General features: G+C 42.0%; 1 protein-coding gene across 2 annotated transcripts in view; it reads left to right on the top strand.

Annotated features, from left to right (window-relative positions):
* Positions 1 to 8,069, top strand: part of WDR86 (WD repeat domain 86) — a 222,898-nt gene extending 214,829 nt beyond the window's left edge. For both annotated transcript variants that reach the window (XM_085632021.1, XM_085632020.1), the window contains exon 7: positions 6,423 to 8,069. In XM_085632021.1, the coding sequence (XP_085488147.1) occupies positions 6,423 to 6,638 (216 nt within the window). In that variant the 3' untranslated portion in view covers positions 6,639 to 8,069. The remainder of the gene's footprint in view (positions 1 to 6,422) is intronic.
* The last annotated feature ends 14,141 nt before the right edge of the window (positions 8,070 to 22,210 follow it).

Genomic DNA, 22,210 nt, shown 5'->3' on the forward strand with positions numbered 1-22,210 from the left:
CTGTGCATTCAATGCTATCTTTACATGCATTAAAAGAATCTTCATTGCACTGAAAATCTCCAAGAAATTCCAGTTCCGTACGCCAAGGCTTGAAGAATTGCAGAAGTGCTAAATAGTAAAATTCCTTTTTATCAGGAGTATCACAACTCAGTTTCCTTTGATTAATCAGATTTCCTTTACTATGTTTCACCATCCTTCTGAACCAATCACTGCATATTTTTCTTCATTTATGTTCTCTGTGATATTTCTCTTAAAACTGTAATATTGCAGCACTTCATAGAGACATATGTTTTCAAGATGAGGACTTCTATTTGGATAGTACATATCCAACATGTTTGTTTTAACAATATCTGTGCTTTCCGGTTCATTTAATGCTAAATATTCAATTTCTTGTATAGATTTCAGTACTCTATTTTGTGTTGCAGCAAGACTTAGACTAACCCAAATGATTCCTCTTGACTTTGAATATAAACTTGCAGAGGACAAACGATCCGAACATTCGTAGGATCCAATCTCTCGATGGGACAGCATCTTCAAACTAAAACTGTACAATTTCTTACTAATACTCTTCTCATGGAAAATTTCTTCCCACATTTCTTTCAACTCTATCTTTTCTGAATTTGTTATGTATGACCTTACATACCGAGCAACAGCAATGGAATTATCTGCAACATACTGGATATCCATATTAGCATTCCACATCGACAAAATAACTAGATTATAATCATGAATATACTTTGATTGTTCACTTCTTTTTTTAAATTGTAAGTATTTTTGGGGGATTTTCTAGTGATGGTATGTCTCACTGCTGACATGAAACTGTTGACTCTTCCTTTGGATATTACTGGACATGGAAATCCAAAACGACATTTGGTGTAAAACTTTTCCTTCGACTTGTATTTCTGTCTACAGTATTTGCCACATCGATGAGTTTGAAACCGTAAAACTTGTTGCCTTAAGGTGTTTTCTTCTCTTGTTTTTGGTATAGCTCATGTAACATAGTCTTCCATAAAAGATAAAACAGTCTCATCCGAATCAGTTCCAAATTTGAGTGCTTCCTTGATCCATAAAAGCATATGTATATGAGGAGCTTGATACTCCTTTCTCCAAAAGAAATCAATAACTTCTCCAAGAGGAGGATTGTTTTTTATTGCAGATAAAAGACATCATCGCTTGAAACCTATGATTAAAATATATGCACCCATTTACAGGATCCAAGGAACACAGTTCTCCAGGTGTCTTGAATTCAATGTTTTTAATATTTGAATTTGCTTCTCGAAGAAATTCAAGTAAATCGTCCCATGCGTATTCAGCACAGTTTAGCGTAACAAACCACGTAGGAGTTCCTAAGTTCCTTAAGATACATTTAAGTTCTCCATGACGACGATACCAATACTCATTAGTACCACGTTGACACGCCATCAAATTAATCAATAGAGATTCTAAATGATCATCTCTCTGATGTACTTTGTCCAGGAGTTTCTTTGCAGAAACATTTTGAAGATGAACTCCTGTCTTTAATATCTGGTTCACTGCATATGAAAGTCCAGACAAGTCACTTTCAAACAAAAGATGAAATATATATGGGATACATTGTCGAAATCTTAGATCTTCTGAGTACAATCTTGTTGTCCGATATTCTGATGCGGGAATCTGTACTGGTAGTTCATCATATCGTCCACCTTTTCCAGTGGGGAAGAGCTGTGGAAAACAACGAGCTTCCAAACTTTTTTCCAAACACTCATGGGAGTCCCCTTTGCTTTCTTCATTTGGAATAATATAATAGTATTTCCCGTCACTTCTTTGGAATGTAAAGGATGTACTATACAATGTTCATAAATTTCTTCAGTTTTGGACATGTCCACTTTTTTAATTTGGCCACTTGAAATTTCGCTATCATCTCCTAAAACTATTTCTTCTTCTTCCACATACACATTTTTATAGTAATCATTGTTTTTTGTGAGATATAACGTAGCCTTTTGCACTTTGCTCACATATACTAATTCTTGGCATATTTTCCGACTCTTCGTAGGAACACCATTAACTAGAATAACTACAGGTTCAGTTTCCTCTTTCTCTAAACCAATAGTTTCAATATTATTCTTTAACCCCCTGTGTGCCCATGACGAGCTGGACTCGTCATGGGCCGCGGTTGCGCTGTGCCCATGACGAGTCCAGCTCGTCATGAACCCCGCCCGCTAATGCAACGGCCGGCACAGGGCGGGGAAAGGGCGTGGCACACAAGGGGTTAAATCTAAAGGTAAATACACAACTCTTCCTTTTAATCCTCTTTGTAAATCTGTGGGAGGCAACTTACCTGTTTTAGGCTCCATATGAATAATAGACTGAAACGGGTGCACAGATTGAATAAGAATGGACTCATAAGGATTTGAATCTACCAGCTCTGGAGGAATAGCTATCAACTCTAGGTCCTTATGTACAGCTCTAGTTGGCATTTCGTATCCTCTAATTTGGTAGAACAATATTTACAACTACGTTGATCACTACCCAAATCAAAGCAATCTTCTTCCAACAAATAAGTTGCAAATTCCTTCCACTTATCATTGTTTTCTGTTTCACTTTTTAAATACAGATCAACATTCCTAGTTTGATTTTTATAATGCGTTCGTCGACAACAAATACAAACATAATTTGGTCTTTCACAACAAATTACCTTAAACTTTGTCATTTCTTCTTGAAACTTCTCAGTACTACTATCTTACACGTCTTCTTCAACACCTACTTCTATGACTGTCTCACTTTCTCCACACTCATGTTCAGGACCAAAGTAACGAAACTCTATTTCATCACAAACTTTTTTTACATACGATACTGACCCACGCAAAAGAGCACTGTTTAAGTCACTTAAAATTATTGCTGGACTTTTTGCGTAATACAATCTTCTGACTAACTTCCTCATTTGAGTGATGTACTGCTAACATTCTGAAAAACACTTCGACACACTTTTCTAGAAAGACAAGCCAGAGAATGACCTTGCAAACCAGTATTCACTTTGCAAGGATCTAGTCCTTGCAGCATCTTAATCTTTTGTTTAACACTTTTTTTTACTATACTCTCGTAAGAAATTGCGTAAAATATCAATAGACTCCTGTTGTATACGACAAATACTACTACAATCCCAAGTATACACTGGGGCTTTACGACGTCTCCCTAGTACTTCATCAGCTATCACTTCTTCTACATTTCTAGGAACCATCTTTTCTTTTTCAATTGGAAAACCGTTCTTCACTTCATAAGCACGACCACTGGTACCAACTGTGTGCACTAATGTATTGGTTTGAAAATAGCTCTCTTCATTAAAAAAAAAGACTCTGAACTTGAACCGTGCTTCCATTCATCCCAAAAAATATCACAAAAGTTAGTTCTGTTGATAAGTCTCTTCTTTTTACTCTTGGCCTTCATAAAATGTATTGGCTTATCTAATGATTGAATTCCATTTAAAACTAAAATGAATAATTTCCTTTTTAATTCAAAAGCCTTTTCAACAATAGTTTTAATCTTTTTCTTATTTTTATGAAATGCTGATCTATTTTTACATTTCTTGCCCTCTTTTAATAAATTAAGTACCACTCTATTGTGAAACATTCTTTTCCTTATTTCATCAAATTGATTCTTTCTCCTTTTACCATAGATTGTTTTTTGAAAACGTGATTTGCCATTAATTTCTCCTTTTTCATCTCATTCTTCTTTGTTGTTGATGTATTCTTTCTACTTTCTACATTGTGCAAACTGTTTCTAGTCTTTGAAAGTCTTTTAATAAATGATTTTGTTCTCTTACCGCAAGACTTTTTTTTCCCACATGTTGTAGTTCATCTAATTCTTGCTGTTGTCTTTTCTTTAAATAATACTTTTTCTTTTGTTGTTTCCTCTTTACTGTTTTTTTTTAGTCATGGTAAGTCTTTTTTAATGATGATGAAGAATATCTGTAAAAAAAAAAAAGTAATATTAATATAAATCTATAAAATATACCATTCTATTAATAAACAAACACGTTCTGCATAAAAAACATTTAAATGCTTTGATTTGAAATCACAATGCATTTCCTGCAGTACACAGGTACTACCTGGATAATTGTAGGAGTGAATGAGAAGTGGTTAGGTGTTTAGAGGACTGCATGGCAGTGGTTAGGGTATTTTAATAGTGCATGTATTAGTACCTGGGTCATTGAATGAGTACATGGGTAGTGACCGGGTGATTAGAGTGCTGCAAAGAGAGTACGTGGTGAATTTATAAGTACTTGGGTATTGGCACAGTAATTGGATAAGTACATGGTGCTGGCAGGACTGATTGGAGGACTGCATAGGTAGAAACAGGGAGATTACTGAACTGTATAGGTAGTGCGAAAGGGACTGTAGAAGTGCATGAGTTAGTGCCTGACTCATTGCATGGGTACTAACTGGATGATTAGAGTACTGCAAGGTGAGTGCATGGTGAATTTATAAGTGCTTGGATTTTGGCGCAGTGATTAGATAAGGACATGGGACTGGCTGGGTGATTGGAGGAATGCATAGGTAGTAACAAGGAGATTACTGAACTGTACAGGTAGTGCTCAAGGGATTGTAGAAGTGCATGAGTTAGTGCCTGGGTCATTCCATGAGTACATGGATAGTGAGTGGATAATTAGAGTACTGCAAGGTGAGTGCATGGTGAATTTATAAGTGCTTGGATTTTGGCACAATGATTAGATAAAGACATGGGACTGGCTGTGTGATTGGAGGAGTGCATAGGTAGTAACAGGGAGATTACTGAACTGTATATGTAGTGCTCAAGGGATTGTAGAAGTGCATGAGTTAGTGCCTGGGTCATTGCATGGGTAATAACTGGATGATTAGAGTACTACTGAGTCACAAAGTTCCTGGTTTGGAGTGTTGGCAGCCAATTAGAATGAAGCTCATGATCGGGAGGGTTCGCGAACCCACCGCTGCCCTAGATATTGATATTTTTGATTTTCAAATTTCTCAGTAACTACTGAACAGATTTACACAATTTAACAAAAAGGACTCTTTCTATACCAAGACCTACCTTTTTGCCAAATTTGGTGTAATTCCGTTCAGCAGTTCGGGCTGTAGATTTGTCTAAAATTTCCTAGGGAAAAATATATGGGGAAAACACGTTTTCGGCCCCCCCTTTTTTCTCGGCCCCCGCTTGACAAATCACCCCGAAACTTTTAAGACAGGAGCTGACTGGAGCCCCCCACTCGTTTTGAAAATTTCGTGAAGATTCATCAAACAGCGCAAAAGTTATTGGCACATCAAAAAACACTTTTCCTATGGAATCTAGATCCTAACTATAACTACCTACTGGCGACTGCCAGTAGGAAGGAGATATATATATGTATATAGCTGAGACCCATTGGCTTTGTCAACACTTGTACTTCTGTGCCACCTGATTACCACTACATTTCTTCAGTTTTTGCTAAGCCTTAGGTCAGTTTGCTTCTCCCTCATTGAGAATAGGACTGAGCTATAACAATTAGGAGCCTCATTTAAGAGGCCCCTTGCGGCACTTCTGCCCCGCCGGAGCATCACTTTTTTGACACTCCAGAGGCGTAATGTGCCGCAGCATATTTACAAGGCCACGCAAAGGCACTTTTCATGGCTCTTCATGGACTTGTGAATATGTGCCACTTTCATGCAGAAAACTGCGTGAAAGGGGCTCTCCATGGGTATTGCTGTGGGTGTTCCCACGTAACACCCATGGAATCTGAAGCATCCCCCGATTTATGAGGAATCTTAATCCTGGGACTGCGTCAGATTCTAACTCCACCCCAGGGGTGGCATTAGGGAGGCACACCGAGGAGAAATGTTGGCTTAAAAAACATCAGGAGTACCACACCTGAATTACGTTTTTTGCCATGTAAGACACTTTAAAAACATTACAATGTCATGTGTGTGCTCCTGAAAGTTCAAGCTCAGACAGCTGGATAAATAAACAAAATTATCACAGATGTGAGTAGTTCAAGCGCTTTTTTATATTTCTGCCCTATCCAAACATGTACTCCTGGCACCTACCATGTCGTTGGAGCAAGAACCCCTCTCCTGGTGATTCTCGCATAATTGTCCGTGGACAGTTGCACTGTCAAGCCAGACTATAAACATGTGGTGCTTACAATGTAGGAAATGGGGGATTTTGGGTCAGCATCTTCATAAACCTTGCAGACTCTAGCTATTGTTCATTTCTAAAACGTTTTTCAGGTTAAAAAAGACTCTTTTCCAAGCCCATCTACTAGATTGTGGTAGAATAGCCTCATGCTGCAAAACCATTGTTACAGGTAAGTAGATTTTTCCTTTCTGGGCGTCGTGTATTATAGACTGTCTTACTCTGATGGAAATAAAACAAATGTGTCTTGTCAACATGATTAAAAAGAAAGCTATTAATGAAGCACAAACCTGTTCTTGCAGATCCACAACAATTCATTGTACACCGCTTCCCACGATGGCACCCTCAGAATCTGGGATATACATGACCTCTGCAAGCAAAACAAGCGCCACAAAAAGAAAGAGAAACCGGCGCAGAGCAAGACATCCCAGAAGGGAAGTCTGCCACATCTCTTCCATAATAAAGTGGGCTGCTCGATGGAGGTGGACAGGGAGTGTGAAACTATAGAAATCACATAACTGAAAGGACCAACTTCAGTATTTCAAACTACTTGACTCGCCAAACAAGTGACGGCACCAGCGTCTGCTAATGGGATCAAACCTTGACATGGTTTGTCATCGTAGTTATAGGACGGACATTGATTGTATCATTATGGATTACAGGCCACAAACATTAATGTGACAAGTTCCTATGACAAAAGTGGCTAATTTATAGCTCATTATAGAATGTGATAGTGCAATCTTTTCTGGTACTCACACCTAATACAAGACAAAGTAAAGAAATGCCTGTCTGGTGTGGTGCAACGTGAAAATGTTATATTTTTGATGTAGAAAATGTGAAAATTAACATTCCCCTACAATTGCCTTCACTTTTACATAAGATCAGATGGGGTACCTTTTCATGAGTATAATCTCGGCATAACAGGTGAAAACCCTTCAAGATGGATGGCATTTAGGGAATCTAATCATTTTGTTAGTGGGTTTTTCCCCAGTTTGCATGGTTGCTCTGTAATACAGCAGGCCCAAGTAAGTGAGGAGACCACAATGGGAACATTTGCAGGCCCCCCCAAAATACTTTTATGGTTCCAAAAGTGCACACGTGTTTAATACCACTTTTGCTTGTACTTAGTAGGTAATTAAGCAAACAAGTCTTGCCAATGGGGCATAGGTATATCAAAAAATATAACCCCAACTGACAATTGTAATTGCCACAAAGAGGTCTATATTATATGAAGCAGCAGGCCACAAACACAGAAGACAGAACGGATTTATAATACGCTTACAATCTACTTGATGGGAGTACATTACTCCATAAAATACCTAAATTGTAGTTTCGAATTTTGATTTAGTATTTTGAAGTTTGGAATGTTTAGAAAGCCTGAGCCCAATTCCTAAAAAAATGTGAAAATCCGCACCTCCAGGTTCATGACCTAGCAGTGGTGCAGATTCAACCATTTAATTATGTTTGGAAACTAGCAGCATTCGCATTTCCAGAAAATTATTTGTGTATTCCTTCTTTTTTTCCTTTTGTTATCCTAGGGAAAATATTTTTCCCCCTGAGAAAACCCTTCCCTTACACCCCCACCAATTTTTGAGGAGTTTGCATTCCGCACTGCAAAAGGCTTGACTGTCTGTTGGATGGTTCCTAATAAGCCATGCGTAACTCATGCAATCACCTATCAATATAGGACTTCCTTGCCGTACGCTGTAAGATGCAACGGGATAGATAACCACTCAACCATGCACTTTGGTGTTATATTTGTGAACAACTTCCAATGTTGAGAATTTGTGACCACTACTAAACCTTTCAATTTTACTTGTATTTACATGTATTTATTGTGTACTTCATCAACCTTGGTTACTTAGTCTAACAGTTGCAACGTACATACATTGAAATCTGTAAATGAAACATCAGATCAATAAAGTAACTCGGTTACTGATTAAATATGATACTTAGTGCAGAATGTTTCTTCCAATTTTTTTTAAATTCTTTTAATAAAAATATAGCCAAAATGATACGTGATTTGCCATCTTTTAGGGAGTAATTGACAACCAATTTCATGGTTCATGAAAAACCATGCTAAAGGTCCTCGCTGTTATTGTCTCTCATGAAAGGAGGAGGATTGGTTGATTATTACAATCCTTGTAACCACTAAGTTACCCAAAGGTGTTTTGCCACAAGATAGTACTGTTGAAACAGAAGCTATTGAACTTGGAATTAGGCAGGTTTTAAGTTGTTTCTGGAAAGAGAGATGATCATAACTGAAGAGCACAGAGTGAATCAAAAGGTTCCACAGAGCTAGCTTGTTTTGTGAAATGGGTCTCCTGCCAAGCGGACATGCAAAAGCTTGGGATGGTCAAGGTGGCCCTAGAGGGAGATTTCCTGGTACAATTAAGGGCTTAAGGCACAAAGATACTATGCAGATACATTGGGACATATGCATTAAGGGCATGATGTACCAAGCTGATACATTTGAAAATTATTCTCTTTTCAAAAGGTAGAAATTTAATGTTGGCCAGGTGAGTGGTAACTGAGGTCTAACTGTTTAGTATAAACAAGAGGACGGCCACTATATTCTGCAGCCTGGAAAGAAGACATTTAGAGCGGTCTGCTGCCTAGCTGTGATATTTCTGCCTCAATAACTATGCACCTGTCCCCCAAGTTCAAGAATAGCACTGTTTTACTTGAGGTTTCAAGTAGAAGAAAGCATCTGAAACTCATCATGTTTATTTAGAAATACATGGAAATGTCTTCAGAAATACACTAGCATTAAAAACTTTGGTGGCAGAAGTTGTGGTGCAAGGACTGTAGGCCAGCAGACTGAGGTCCAGATTGTAGGAGAGCCACCCAAAACTAGATCTTCAGCCTTGATCAAATTTGCCTTCAATGTGTTTCTGCCATTGAGGCTTTCACAGATAAAATTATTTGCTGGAAGGCAGGTGGTTTTAGAGTTTAAGGCCAAAGATTTGACACCCATCTCGTGCAGTATATGAATTAGCCTTGGATGGGCACTGTTATCAAAGGCTTCGGAAATATATAAAAGGAGAAAAGTGGTGACAGGGCCTCCATTTAAGGTCATCAGAATTTCTTCTGTTGCTGTCATGAAAACAAGGTTGGTGCCACTGGACAGGCGAAAGCCAGATTGAGGTGGGTCAAAGATCAAAACAGATTTAGGAAAATGAGATAGCTGCTGGCTACCAAATGTTTCAACAATTGTAGCCTTTAGAGGGTCCGAGGAGCTGGACAGAACATATTTAATAGAAAAAGAAATCTGAAAAGGCACCCCCCTACACATATCTTCTTTGAAAGTCTGGAAGAAGGGGGGAAAAAGAGACAAAATTGACAAAGCAGCCTCCCACACGACCTATATTCCTTTACTGATGGCTTTCCCAAGCTCAGAACTAGGGCCTCAAAGGAGCTTGGGAAAGCCATCAGTAAAAGAATATAGGTCGTGTGGGAGGCTGCTTTGTCAATTTTGTCCCTTTTTCCTGTCACCACTTTTCTCCTTTTATATATTTCCGAAGCCTTTGATAACAGTGCCCATCCAAGGCTAATTCATATACTGCACGAGATGGGTGTCAAATCTTTGGCCTCAACAGAACATATTTAATGTCCTTGGTGGTCTTCTCCCAGTTCCTTTAAAATGAGTAACACACATTAAGGTTCTTTGGAACCATTGCAGTTGTTAAAGAACAACTGAGGCTGTGACAGATCACAGTGACAATTACAGATGTAGCCCTTCCAATCTAGGCAGGAGAACATAAATCTAGACAGTAACCTGATATAACTAAGAGCAAGCCCTAGGTCAGTACCGCAGGTGAGAATAACTGAAAACTCTGGAGTAGAGCTTCAAACTTAGGTGTAAACAGTTCCAGGGACTAAAAGGCATGAGTGAAATATAACATTTTTTGATGCTCTATGCTTTTGAGTGGAAGAGAGAGGATGACTGCAAAATTTAATTTAAGGGGATGAAAGCATTGCTGCAAAGGATTTGAGGGTAGCTATAAGTTCCTGAGCAATCTCAAAGACCGCTTTAGTGGCGCATGCATGTGCGCTCACAATAATAGGAACTATGAGCAATAAAAATTGCCGTTCTCTATGCCCAAGGTTTAACCATTGTACCATTTTATCGTCTGGGTCATAGTGTTTACACCAAAGGCAATCCATCTGATTGCAAGCTGGCTTCATGATAGCTGGATTTAGAAATACCAGGGGTCTGTGTTACAGTCTCTTAAAGGTTGTCTGTCTCATAAGGATAAGGTCATCCATAGCTTCAGAGAGTCATTCATAAGTCTTCATAAGACCAGTCGATGAATCGTATACTAGTGAGATCCTTGTGTTGACAAATTGGTAGTAAATACTGAAGTAAGTATTGTTTACCATGGACTGAAAAGTTGCTGTGAAAGACTTCGGAAAGTTATAGGGGGATGTTATAGTAATAGAGATGTGCATGATATAATGATTGCTCCCGGGAAAAGAAAAGTATCATATGTGGTGATGAGTTTAGGTAAGGATGAGAAAATTGGATCCAGGATATGCTCTGTATTTTTTGTAGAGCCAATAGCACACAACTGAAGGTTAAGATTGGAGTGGGGGTGCGCATGGGCCATGGAATATTCTCTGACTCTTGAGATCCCCCGTTAATAAATCCAGAGGATGTCCCCAAAAGCATATCTAAGTAGGGGAGATTGGATGCACTACTGGGGAACCAGGTTGGAGATGGAACAGAGCTTGGAATACATTTTGTGAACCTGAGTGTTTTCCTGCATAAAATAGATACATGAATGACATGTGGGTAGATAGTACCGCAAGAGATGTGATATTGCACTGGGAACTGTCATTTTCTCCTCATACTATGATTACATGCTAATGCAGTAACACAAAAGCTAACTATATGTATTAAATATCAATAAAATTGTTTAAAAAATAAGGCTAGAGTAGGAGTTTCTCTAGGAACATATCTCGCTTCCCATATACTGACATCTCCCAAAATAATAATTTTGGAGGGAGACTCAAAAGGAGGATAACAGGCTTTCATTCAGTCCACCAACAACACAATCGCTCTGAAGCCTCCATTAAGTAGACCACATATGGTTTTCTGGATTTTCTAGAAGATGGTCCAGATAACAGGCGTTTTAGACTCCCTGGTACTAAGGACTTTGTCCATCTGCCAACTCAAGACAGAAAGACAGTTGGACTGCAATCACCCTGCAACCCACTGAGCAATACTTAAGTGAGATTTGTTTCAAGTAATAATCCTTTCTATGAAATATACACAGGGATGATTAGTGGAACCCAAACCCTCTTTCATAATAGACAAACACACTCAAGAACACTAGGAAACATAGGATATATTTTAAAGATTGATTTTAAAATAAAATCCCAGTGCACACATTATGAGTGGTAAGTATAATGCAACCAAACAGAACAGTAGGTGCAAGTTTAGCAAGTAATGTGAAGAGCAGAATAAATTGCAATATATTGGTTGTGTAGCATCACATCAATCTCACCCTCATACATTTGGCATACTAAGCTAAATCCGCACCAGAAGAATAGCTTAATTTGAGTTTCAAAGTTGGTTCACCCCTGAATATCTGCTTTGAATAATTAGTATACTGTTCAGTCCAAAAGCTTTGTCTGCTATTCTCTGTGTTGGAAGGCAGGCTGATAATCCCAGCAAGGTAAGGCTGGGTACACCTCCCTTTAGCCTTCAGAAAAAAAAGGTGATATGATTCTGCATGACCTATGTCGTCTCAGTCTCCTGGCACAAAGTACCTTTCTCGCTCTTCACACTGTGTTGCGTGAAAGAAAAAGTGCTGAACTGTGCCATATTTACAAAGATATGGCAATGTTCAGCGTTCTCTCTGTGTTAGCGCAAATGTTGCTGCCTAGCACCAATGCAGACACCCTTGCACCATGGTGCAAGAGTGCCTGCGTTGTGGTCAGGATTATTTATGTGGAGAAAGACATACCTACCTGCACAAAAAAAATCCTTTGAGGCATATTCTACTTATGAAGTATGTTGCAGAATGCAGCTGACTTGCTGCGAAGAAGTAACAAGGTGAAAGTAAGTTATTTTCCCTTGTTACACCAGCCTCTGGTAGGCACACCATTTTGGTGCAAACCCAGGTTTACAAACTTTAGTAAATCTGGATTTGCGTCAAAATTCATGGGTGGATGCACGGAACGCTAATGGCTCAGCCGTGGAACGCTTCCCTGAAATAAGGAAATGCAAGGTAGTGCTATGCACTGCGTTACTTTAAAAAAAAAAAATACTAAGCGATGCAAAACTACACAAATAGGGCTTTGGGGGGCTTAATAAATCATGACATACATTTTGCGTTGGGCTGTGTAAAAAAATGATGTTACGGCGATGCAAAATGTTAGGAAATCTGGGCTCCAGTTCTTAACTTATATAAATTATTTGGGCAATATAGAATAAACAATTAGCAGAAACTAGCTCCATTCTTTTTTATATATTTTCATTACACAAAACCATGCCCTTTAATAATAATAATAATAATAAACAAGAAATGCAGTTGTTAGCTTTCTTGTAACTTTTTTCACAATTCAATAATTAATATTTTACAACAGAGAATGCAATTCAGGTTACATACTCTGAATATATTTCAACAGACATGATTAACATGTTGCCTTGAAAAAATTATGTTAAACAAACATGGATTCTACATTTGTCACTCATACCTAAATGATTAACATGTGTAACCTAAACAAGGGGAAACCCTAGAGGAGAAAAGTCATGATAATTATAACCGGAGGATGGATTCAGCTGGCACCAGGGAGGCACCTCAAAGTAAGAGAAAGTTGAAGAGTGAAATAAAATCAAAAGAAAGAGGAATATTCTTTCAAACAAAAAGTCACAGAGGAAGGTATATTCACTTCAGAGGAAAGTGATTTGCTGTAACTGTTAAGTAAGTTCTGATACCCTGATAAAGAGTGTTAACATTCAGCATCTCTAAAATTAAGAGAAAGGGTGGAACATGGGAGTGACTTGATAAAAAGACTTGCAATAGCAAATAAAATATCCACAGTTGAATCAGGAAAAGGTCTATGACCCAGGACGAAGAATCAGGCTATAATAATTCCCGATGCAAACATCAAAATATTATAAAATAATATAGTATACATGATGACTGTAAGGAAAGGCCTCTTTTTGCATTTGCACCCCTATATTTTTGGACTGATGCTGCTGGTTTTTCGACTCTGAGAGTACACTGAGGTCTACTAACCAGGATGGCCACTCAGGGTGTTAGCCCACTAGGCAGGCATCAAAGGTGAAGCCACCTTTGAAGGGCCACTTGTGACAACATCCCTGAGCAGGATGCCTTTTGTTCCTGCAGACAATTAAGAACCAGAGCTAAGGGAGGGAAAACTGTGTCCAAACCGGGATTCATCTCCAAAGGAGGGATAGGGGCTCGGTAGGTCCAACATACAGGCTCCAGACAGCTATGAAAAGAGCAGGGGTATGCAGTTTCTAAGGGGAAGGGGGAAGAGGGGGAGGGGGAATTTATATGTTAATACCAGGTGTTCGTAATGAGAAAAAAGGTGGAGATGGAATAGCTCCAATTAGAGCAAGAGCCCTCACACAACCCGAAGGGTGTTGTTCTTCATCATCGGGCAGCTCCTCATCGGGCTGGCGCTGCAATGCCCAACGGATGTCTCCTGTGGTTGCCGACGTGAAGCTAAAAAGTAGTGGTGGGGTGTATGTGTGGTGAGTAGAGATGGGAAAAGGTGAGTGTGGTTTAAAAATAGCCACCAGAATCCCCAAAAATAATTTTATTCACTGGGATTCTGTGCTATGAGTAAAAGACAACCGACTGAAGAGTCATGGCTGAAGAGAGAAAATTATACTTGATCTCAGGGTGATGTATATGGTGTGAAGGTGGTCGACATGCTTAATGCCTTACATCTTCCAGAGGGATCTATGCATTTCAACAAGACTGGGGGATTCTCATCTACTCTAAAGGGGATGGTATGGTTTTATGTAATGGAGGTCCGGTCCCCTACAGTCTGGACTCATGCGGTAAGGAAATGAAAAAATTAAAACGAGGTAAAGTGATGTATACCTACTGGAAAACACCTGGAGGGGAAAGAACTAAAAAATGGTTAAACAACCACAATTAAAATTAGTTGGGAAACTAAGGTGCCCGAGGGGGAAGACGCCGTCATAGGACATCATATAAAAATGGGTGCAAATTCAAAAACTGGAGAGAATCTCCAAATATATGCAATTCCACACTTCAATCAATCATGCATGTCGTAGGTAATTCAGTGGCAATGCCAAATAACAATGTGCCCAGTAACACTGGACTGGCCTGCGGTGGGTGGTGTTGTTCCACCGCAGGAGTGTCCCAAAGCATGTGTCCCTTTCAGGCCAGCCGAGGACTGGAGAGTGCAGGATTTGGATGGACTCACCTAGAAGGGGGGGGGGGGGGTCTATTGGCCCAAACTGACGTCCAGGGTACTCGCAATATGGCGAGAGAAGAGGAACCTGTAACATAGTAGACAGCAAAGTTATTCAGGAAGGGGGGGAGAAAGGCCATAGCACACCGGTGGATGTACTGGAAAAAGTATGAGGCCCCTCTTGACTAGGGGTGAATGTTTTGATTTGTTTTGCATTCCGTCCATCTATTGTGTGTGTTTTGCTTCCTTGCCCTAAGTGTGCCGGGTATGCCCAGACATGGGTCCCGGGCTCACTGTGCCACTGGATTCAAGCTATCCTGGCTGATGAGGGGAGCAACCCCAAAACCGGTCCTAGGATGCTTGTTTCCGGTCCAGGGAGGACCTGGCTTGGCAGTTCGGGCTGGACTGTTCCCATGAGGCATGGGGTCAAGACTGATTTGCATATGGCCAGGTCTAAAGTGGGGTGGGATGGTGAGCAGAAGAATGATGGATTTAACCCAGATCTCTTGACTGGGGGTGAATGTTTTGATTTGTTCTGCATTCCGTCCATCAATTGTGTGTGTTTGGCAAAAGTATGAGGGGCAGAATAGCCCTGTAAACTAGATGTGGAGATCTGCTGCATTACGGTTCGAATAGGAATGAAAAAGTCGGGAGCAGGCGGGGGCCGCCCGTGGCTGAAGGCCTATATGAGGCAGTTCCGCACTAGCCCGTTGGCATGCTTCAAAAGGCCACGTGAAACAGTGGTAGTAAGCTGCCACATGGTAAGTCAGATGGGGGTAGCTGGGCATAAGCATGCTCGTACTGGCTCTGTAGTGCGCTGGATGGTCGGTCCTCAAGAAATGCGATGCTAAAAGGGTGTAAGTGGGCCATACGTCTCAAGTGGGAGGGCAGCACATGGGGGTGCAATCGGGGGTAGAAACGTGGGCCCCCAGTACATACTTCACTGGGTATTCACGAAGCACAGGACTAAAAAGGCCATGTGGGGAGGTAGACGGAAGCTGCCGCATGTGTATTAGGCCGGGGCTAAATTTCCGTTCCGCTCGCAGAAATTGCGATAATTTGACATTTTCGCGTTCCGCGGAGAGCGCAAAAATGTCAAAATTTCCGCATTCCGCAGCTTAGCGATAATTTGTTTCTTGCTCGCGCTATAAAATAATACATTCTCGCGCGATCGCCTTACCTGAATCCCCACGTTCGCCGACAAGTTTTCCCGATCCGGTCGCGTTCTCCACGAGATGTTGGATTGTTGGTAGCCATTTGCGCTGTCTCGCGACAGTTCGCGCCCACAGTAATGTCATTGGTCGCGCCATCACGTCTTTCTTCTCGCGATCATGCACCGCGAGAAGAGTGAAAACAAGATGGCCGCGCCCGCGAGCAACTGCATGGGTAAGTTGGCGAGCCGCGACCACACAGAAAATACCGCGAACGGGCGGGAAAAAAACTTCTGCATCTTCGCGATATTTCTGCGTGTTTGCGGAGATTTTTAACATTTTCGCGATAATTTGCGAAAGTCACTTTCACAAATTCCGCCCACCCCTATTGTGTATACAGGTGGGAATGGCTAGGCAGAAGGATATTGAGTATGCCGGTGACTGGATACTAGCACCGATTAGTATGCTAACAACACAAAGAGAAGGAAAAAGTGGGACGCCACATGGCAGTTCTATCGAAGGTGGAAGCGAGGGCACCCAGGGCGGCGGAGCTTTCCGAGTACGTAGATGGCGTCTGGTTAGGTGAGCTCCCGTAGCCAACGGAACAATACTGCATTATCCTCTTGTCCTAAGCCCACCTCATCCTGAGAAAGCGTAATGTGCGAGCCAAAGAAGGTAGCGGCTGCAAGATACCCTGAGATTGAACAAACATAGATGAATTGCCGGGGCTGGAATCGAAAGTGCGGCCTACCTACTGACGCGCACATAAAAGCTGCAGCGCCGAGAGGGTAAACGTTCGCCGACGCCTGGAGCATGACCAGCAGCGATAGCCAGTGAGCACGCAGGGAAACCATATCGTGAGTGAAGAAACAGCTGGGCCACATTGTGTGGGAGAGTTGGTAGCGGAGCACCCCCACACGACTGGCACTGAAGAAGGCCGCAGGAAACTGGAAGGGCCTTCGGTGCACAAAGTTATCCGAACGGAGCAGTAGTGCATCAGGTAGGCCGCAGCATGCCACAACACAGCACTAACCACCTCATATAGAGAGAGGCTTAGTAGTGGTCACCATACGGACTTCTAAAGAGGCATCCGGGAGTGGTTGTGTGAAGAGGGATCTTGACGAGACATAGCGTAAGGGAGTAAGCAGCAACTAGCGAGCAACCTACTTCAGTGAGGCATACAGACACCTAGTGGGGGAACGCCCTGAAGCCTGGTCGGACGCCAGTCAGGTAACCACTGCTGAAAAGGGCCACCAACGCTTAAGAGACTCTCTGAGGACACGGTTTACAAAAAACCAGAGCGCTGGGTATACTGAAACTCTCAGTTGCTGGAGGCTGTAAAGTGTACCGAGATGGGCAAGTCAGACAAGCTGCAGTCGAAACTGCAATTCGAACTGCGTAAGACGCCGAGCTCGAGAGATGCCTCCATCTTGGAATCGGAGGACCCACCAGTAGGGGAGGAGACGGATGCGCTAGCGGAGTCTGATTTCAAACAAATATTGTGCGTCATGCAACAGAGCCCTACGAAAATAGACAACAAAATAGAAGCCATCACATACAGGTTGGACAGAATGTTGGAGCGCATAGATAAGCATGGTGATAGATTGGACACGGTAGAGCAAAGAGTATTGAATGTTGAAGATACAATACACACCGAAGTGGAGAAACATAAAACAATAGATAAGCTCCTTAAGGTGCTCCAAACCAAGGCAGATGACTTAGAAGCCAGGTCGCGGAGGAATAACATCAGAATCCTAGAAATTGCAGAGACGACAAGCATCAGCAATATGGAGCAATGTGTGGAGCGTTTACTGGTGAACCACCTGGGCAGAAACGCTTTCTCCGATCTGTTCGTAGTGGAGCACGCTCATCGCTCGCTTGTGCCGTGACCAGCACCAGGAGCAACTCCGAGACCAATCATAGCAAGGCTCCTAAATTATAGAGACCGAGACACGGCCCTGCGGAAATCGAGAGAGCTTGGATCGTTTTGGATGGAATGGATGGAGATCTCACTATTCCCCAACTTCATGCAGCAAGTTCAAGAGGCACGATGCCAGTTTCTCCCAGCAAAAAAGAAGTTGTGAGAACTTAACATCGTATACAGTATGCAATACCTGGCGAAGCTGCTAATACAATCAGAAGGTAGATCCCAGTACTTAACAGATCATCAGAAGGCACTAAAGTATGCAAAACAGTAGGAACGGGATAAAGGCAGACGAAGCCCCTCAAGAGCTACACCGAAAGAGGAAAATAGCGCACAAGCTCTGGAAGAACAGTGAGCCCCAACGTCAAGGCTCATAATAAGGCATGGACTGCTGATTCAAAGGTGCAACTGGCACTAACCTTCATGTCCAGGGGGGTAAGGAGGTTGGGAACATCGACACACTATGGCGCGCCCAGGTAAGACAGATCATTTATTTGGGGGAAGCGTGTAAACCTGCTGGAACTTGGACAGTTCCAGAAACTAAACGAAACAGTAACTGAGCAGGGCATGGCGGGACATTGGGTACATCGGGTACATCACCTTAAGCACTGTGGGTGAAGGGGTGAGACGGTTATACGAAAAAACCAGGAACATCTGCCCCCCAGTGTACATCACTAAAAATAATATAATTTATTTTGTTTAATGATAACGGAATGTTGAAGGGTGGGGGGGGATGCAGAAGGCTATGTAAGTTGGCGTCTTGCATAGCATGGGTGGGAATGTTGGATATGTAACTGATGTAGTGTTAAAAAAGATAGAAAAGAAAAAGGCGAGTCAAGATGTAGCAGCTCTACGGGTGAAAAGATCAGACGTAAACATGAGCATAGTGGGCGATAGAGAAGGCCGACAACTACGATTATTCATGTGGAACATTAGAGGGTTAAATGACAAGAGAAAGATTAGGAAGGTGGTGACATACCTCAAGAGACACAATGTAGACATAGCAATTTTGCAGGAAACGCACCTACACGCAAACAGGAAAGTGCGCATACTCAATAAGTTACAAGGGCAGTGCTTCGCAGCAAGCTACACCTCGCACACTAGGGGAGTACTGATTTGGGTCGAACGCCACTCCGGGGTGGTAATGTCGGGACTATAAAAGGACCCAGGTGGGAGATACGTAATAGCGCAATGCAGGAAAGAAGATTTGAAGTTCCTGCTAGGTGGAATATATGGCCCGAATTACGATGATCCCAACTTTTATCAAACAGTAGAAGCCAGAGTACATCAATGGGCAGCAGTATATGGGGAGGAGATTTCAACTGTATACTCGACCCCAGTGTGGACCGGTCCAAATGCTGTCCCAGGCAACTCTCAGCAGCAGCTAAGGTAATACTAAATATGATGCAGAGGCAGACGCTTACAGACATCCGGAGAAAAAGGTCAGCAGACAGGGCAGGATACACGTATTATTCAGCAGCGTACGATACGCATGCCATATTGACTACTGGCTAATATCCAACGAATTGAGAGTGGGTCTCGGATTGTGAGCACCTCCGCAGAACTTATTCCGACCATTCCCAGTCACACTTACATATACTGCACCTAGAATACCAGCTTTTACATGGAGGTTTCCACCATACTCCCTATTAGACTAGATTAGAGTTGCAGCAAGCTATTGAGGAATTTTTTGAAAAAAACAGGCAGGTTTTGTCCCCAGCCGGAATCTAACTTCAAACCTGCGTACGTTATTCGGAGTCATGCAGCGTCTGAACCCAGAGGTCAAGGCTGCTGTGGTATTCTTGGATGCTGAGAAGGCTTTTGGCTCAGTGGAGTGGAAATTCATGTTTGAAGTGCTCCGTAAGATAGGAGAAGGGGAAATATTTATGAGACTGATTGCAACACTATACACAACACCGACTGCCCATGTGTGCGTCGGGAAGATGGTCTCAGATTCTTTTGGAATCTCTAGAGGCACTAGACAGGGCTGCCCCCTATCCCCGCTGCTGTATGCGGTAGTTGCTGAACCACTCGCATGTGCATTGCATGAGTACCACAGTCACAGAGGACTCTGCTTTCCGGGCTATAGGCTAATTATATTGGCCTATGCTGATGACACTCTCTTATACGTGAACAACCCAAATATTAACCTTACCCCAGTACTTAATGAGGTAGTTCAGTTTGGAGTGTTATCCAGCTTAAAAATAAATTGGGATAAGTCAATCATCTTCCCGCTTACCCCTGTCATGGAGGCACAAGCCTTGGCGTATCCACTAATGTGGACTACAGAAGTGGTGCGCTACCTGGGGATCCAGGTGCATACAGACCCGGAGGTGGTACTATTAGGAAACTATGGGGTAGAAATACAAAAACTGAGTGAAAATGTAGAAAGGTGGATCAGGCATCCACTATCGTTGTTACGCTGCATAGCTGAAATGAAAATGATGGTGCTGCCCAGATTATTATCGCTCTTCCAAAACATACCAATATCTCTTACGCAGCCTGTGTTTAAACGTTTACGCACTTTGGCAGTGCGGTTGGCTTGGGCAGTAAAGCAACCGAGAGTCAAGTCAGAATTATTAACTCTACCATATGAATCGGGAGGCCTCAATGCCCCTGATCTGGAAATGCATTATAGGGCAGCCCAGAGCATCTTTGCCCACTACTGGATACATGGACCCCATTCATACCTTGAGAGAGAGGTATAAATGCAGCACATATTGTAATGAAACCCAACACGGCAGCATGGAGTATTTGACTCCTTGACGACCACGACACAAGCATGGCATGCACTCCTTAACAGACAGAGTGGGGCACCACTGTACTCACAGCACATCCCGCTACACTGGTGTCAATGGTTCGCCCTGGGACAGGATGGAGGGGCGAAAAAGGAATTACGCACTGCAGGCATCAACAAGATAGGAGACTTCTTCACCGAAGGGGAGCTTGACATTCTGGAGAGAGTACAGGAAAGACACCTCTAGCTAAATATCAATAGCACAGAGCTAGGCACAAAAGGCAGGAACTAATGGGGAAAGAAACACAGGAGCCGCAAGATATGGGGGTACTCTCCACAATGATAGTCAGAAACGCTGTGTAAATTAATCACAAAATTTTACACAAGCGCGCAGGAGGCGCGGAAACCATTCATGTTGAAGGTGCGGATAGACAGACAGGTTGACCTAGGAGAGCCTATAAGCGATAAAGATTGGCAATACTGTTGCTCCAAGACTAAATCAATTTCACTAAATGGGCAGCACAGGCTTATACACTTTAAATATCTGCATCAAGTGTATTACACCCCAGAGAAGCAGCACAGATTTGGGTTGCATGAAGATGCACGTTGCAAGCGGTGCTGGAAGGAAGAAGTGGGATTCCTACATTTGGCCTGGATATGCCCAGAGATAAACGAGTATTGGCATACAATATTTCAGGAACTAAGCACTATCACAGGAACAACTATAGTGCCAGATGCAAAAGTGGCACTTTTGGGATATGTTTTGGAGATTGCAAAGCCCATTAGACCTCTGGTAGCTATTGGTTTGCTGCTAGCAAAGAGACGGGTAGCTTTGAGATTGGGGAAAGGTCCGATCCCCAAGACAGATGACTGGCACACGGACCTTCTGTACTGCAACACACAGTCGGGAGTATACAATGAGCTATTGCCTCCGAAAAGTAGACCTAGGAACTACTGGGGCCCATACCAAACGTACCCGATAAGTAAAAAACACTGGAGCAGAGGATGGTGTGGCAGACTATGCAGAATAAACTGAGATGGTAATAATGAGAGGGGACGCTTGCAAGTTGAGAAGTGATCCTACCTGCACATACAAAATGCTGTAATTACGATAAGGAACACACGACGGTGTACACAACCCAAAATGTAGAATGTGATATAAGTACAGAGAAAAGAACAATGTAAATGACGTGATTTGTCGTGCCTTACAGGATAGGAGTAGAAAGTTTTACTGTCAATGACGAAAAGTAGTGTTGCAACGGACAACTGTTATATATGATGTTAACTGGTAATAATGACCGTATCCTTTCATTAAAAACAAAATTAAAAAAAAGCGAAAAGGAGACAAAAATAGAATACCTAAAAAAAAGGAACTGGACAGTCAGTGAAGTTATAGTGCTGAGTAAGAATCGATTAAGCTGGAGACCGTGTAGCATCTGTGCATAAAGAGTAGACAGGCAACTAAACTCAGGGGCTTGAGAACGATACATCGGAACTACATTAGAGAGTGAACAGTGATAAAGATGGGTCCTTGTTGGGTGAATGACAGATGAAAATTCTAACTGATGCCTTTTTTAAGTTCTTTCTTAACTTCCATGCATCTTTCGACTTTTCCATTTACTCGAGTAGTACAGGTGTAAAATAAAATATATATATATATTGTCAGACTGTGCTTTTCAAATCTTTGACATTGTAGAAATAACGTATTCAGGCACCATAAATTCAGAGTAATTAAGGTATGCAAAATGTGAATTACTAGCCCACAAAATCATATGTCCAGAGTCCCACTTTGTGTACCTGCGGCAGGCGCTCTGGGATCCAGTCTGACGTGCGCTGTCCACTCTGGCCAAGAAG

The sequence above is a fragment of the Triturus cristatus genome, chromosome 10, assembly GCF_964204655.1.
Source record: "Triturus cristatus chromosome 10, aTriCri1.1, whole genome shotgun sequence".
NCBI lineage: Eukaryota > Metazoa > Chordata > Amphibia > Caudata > Salamandridae > Triturus > Triturus cristatus.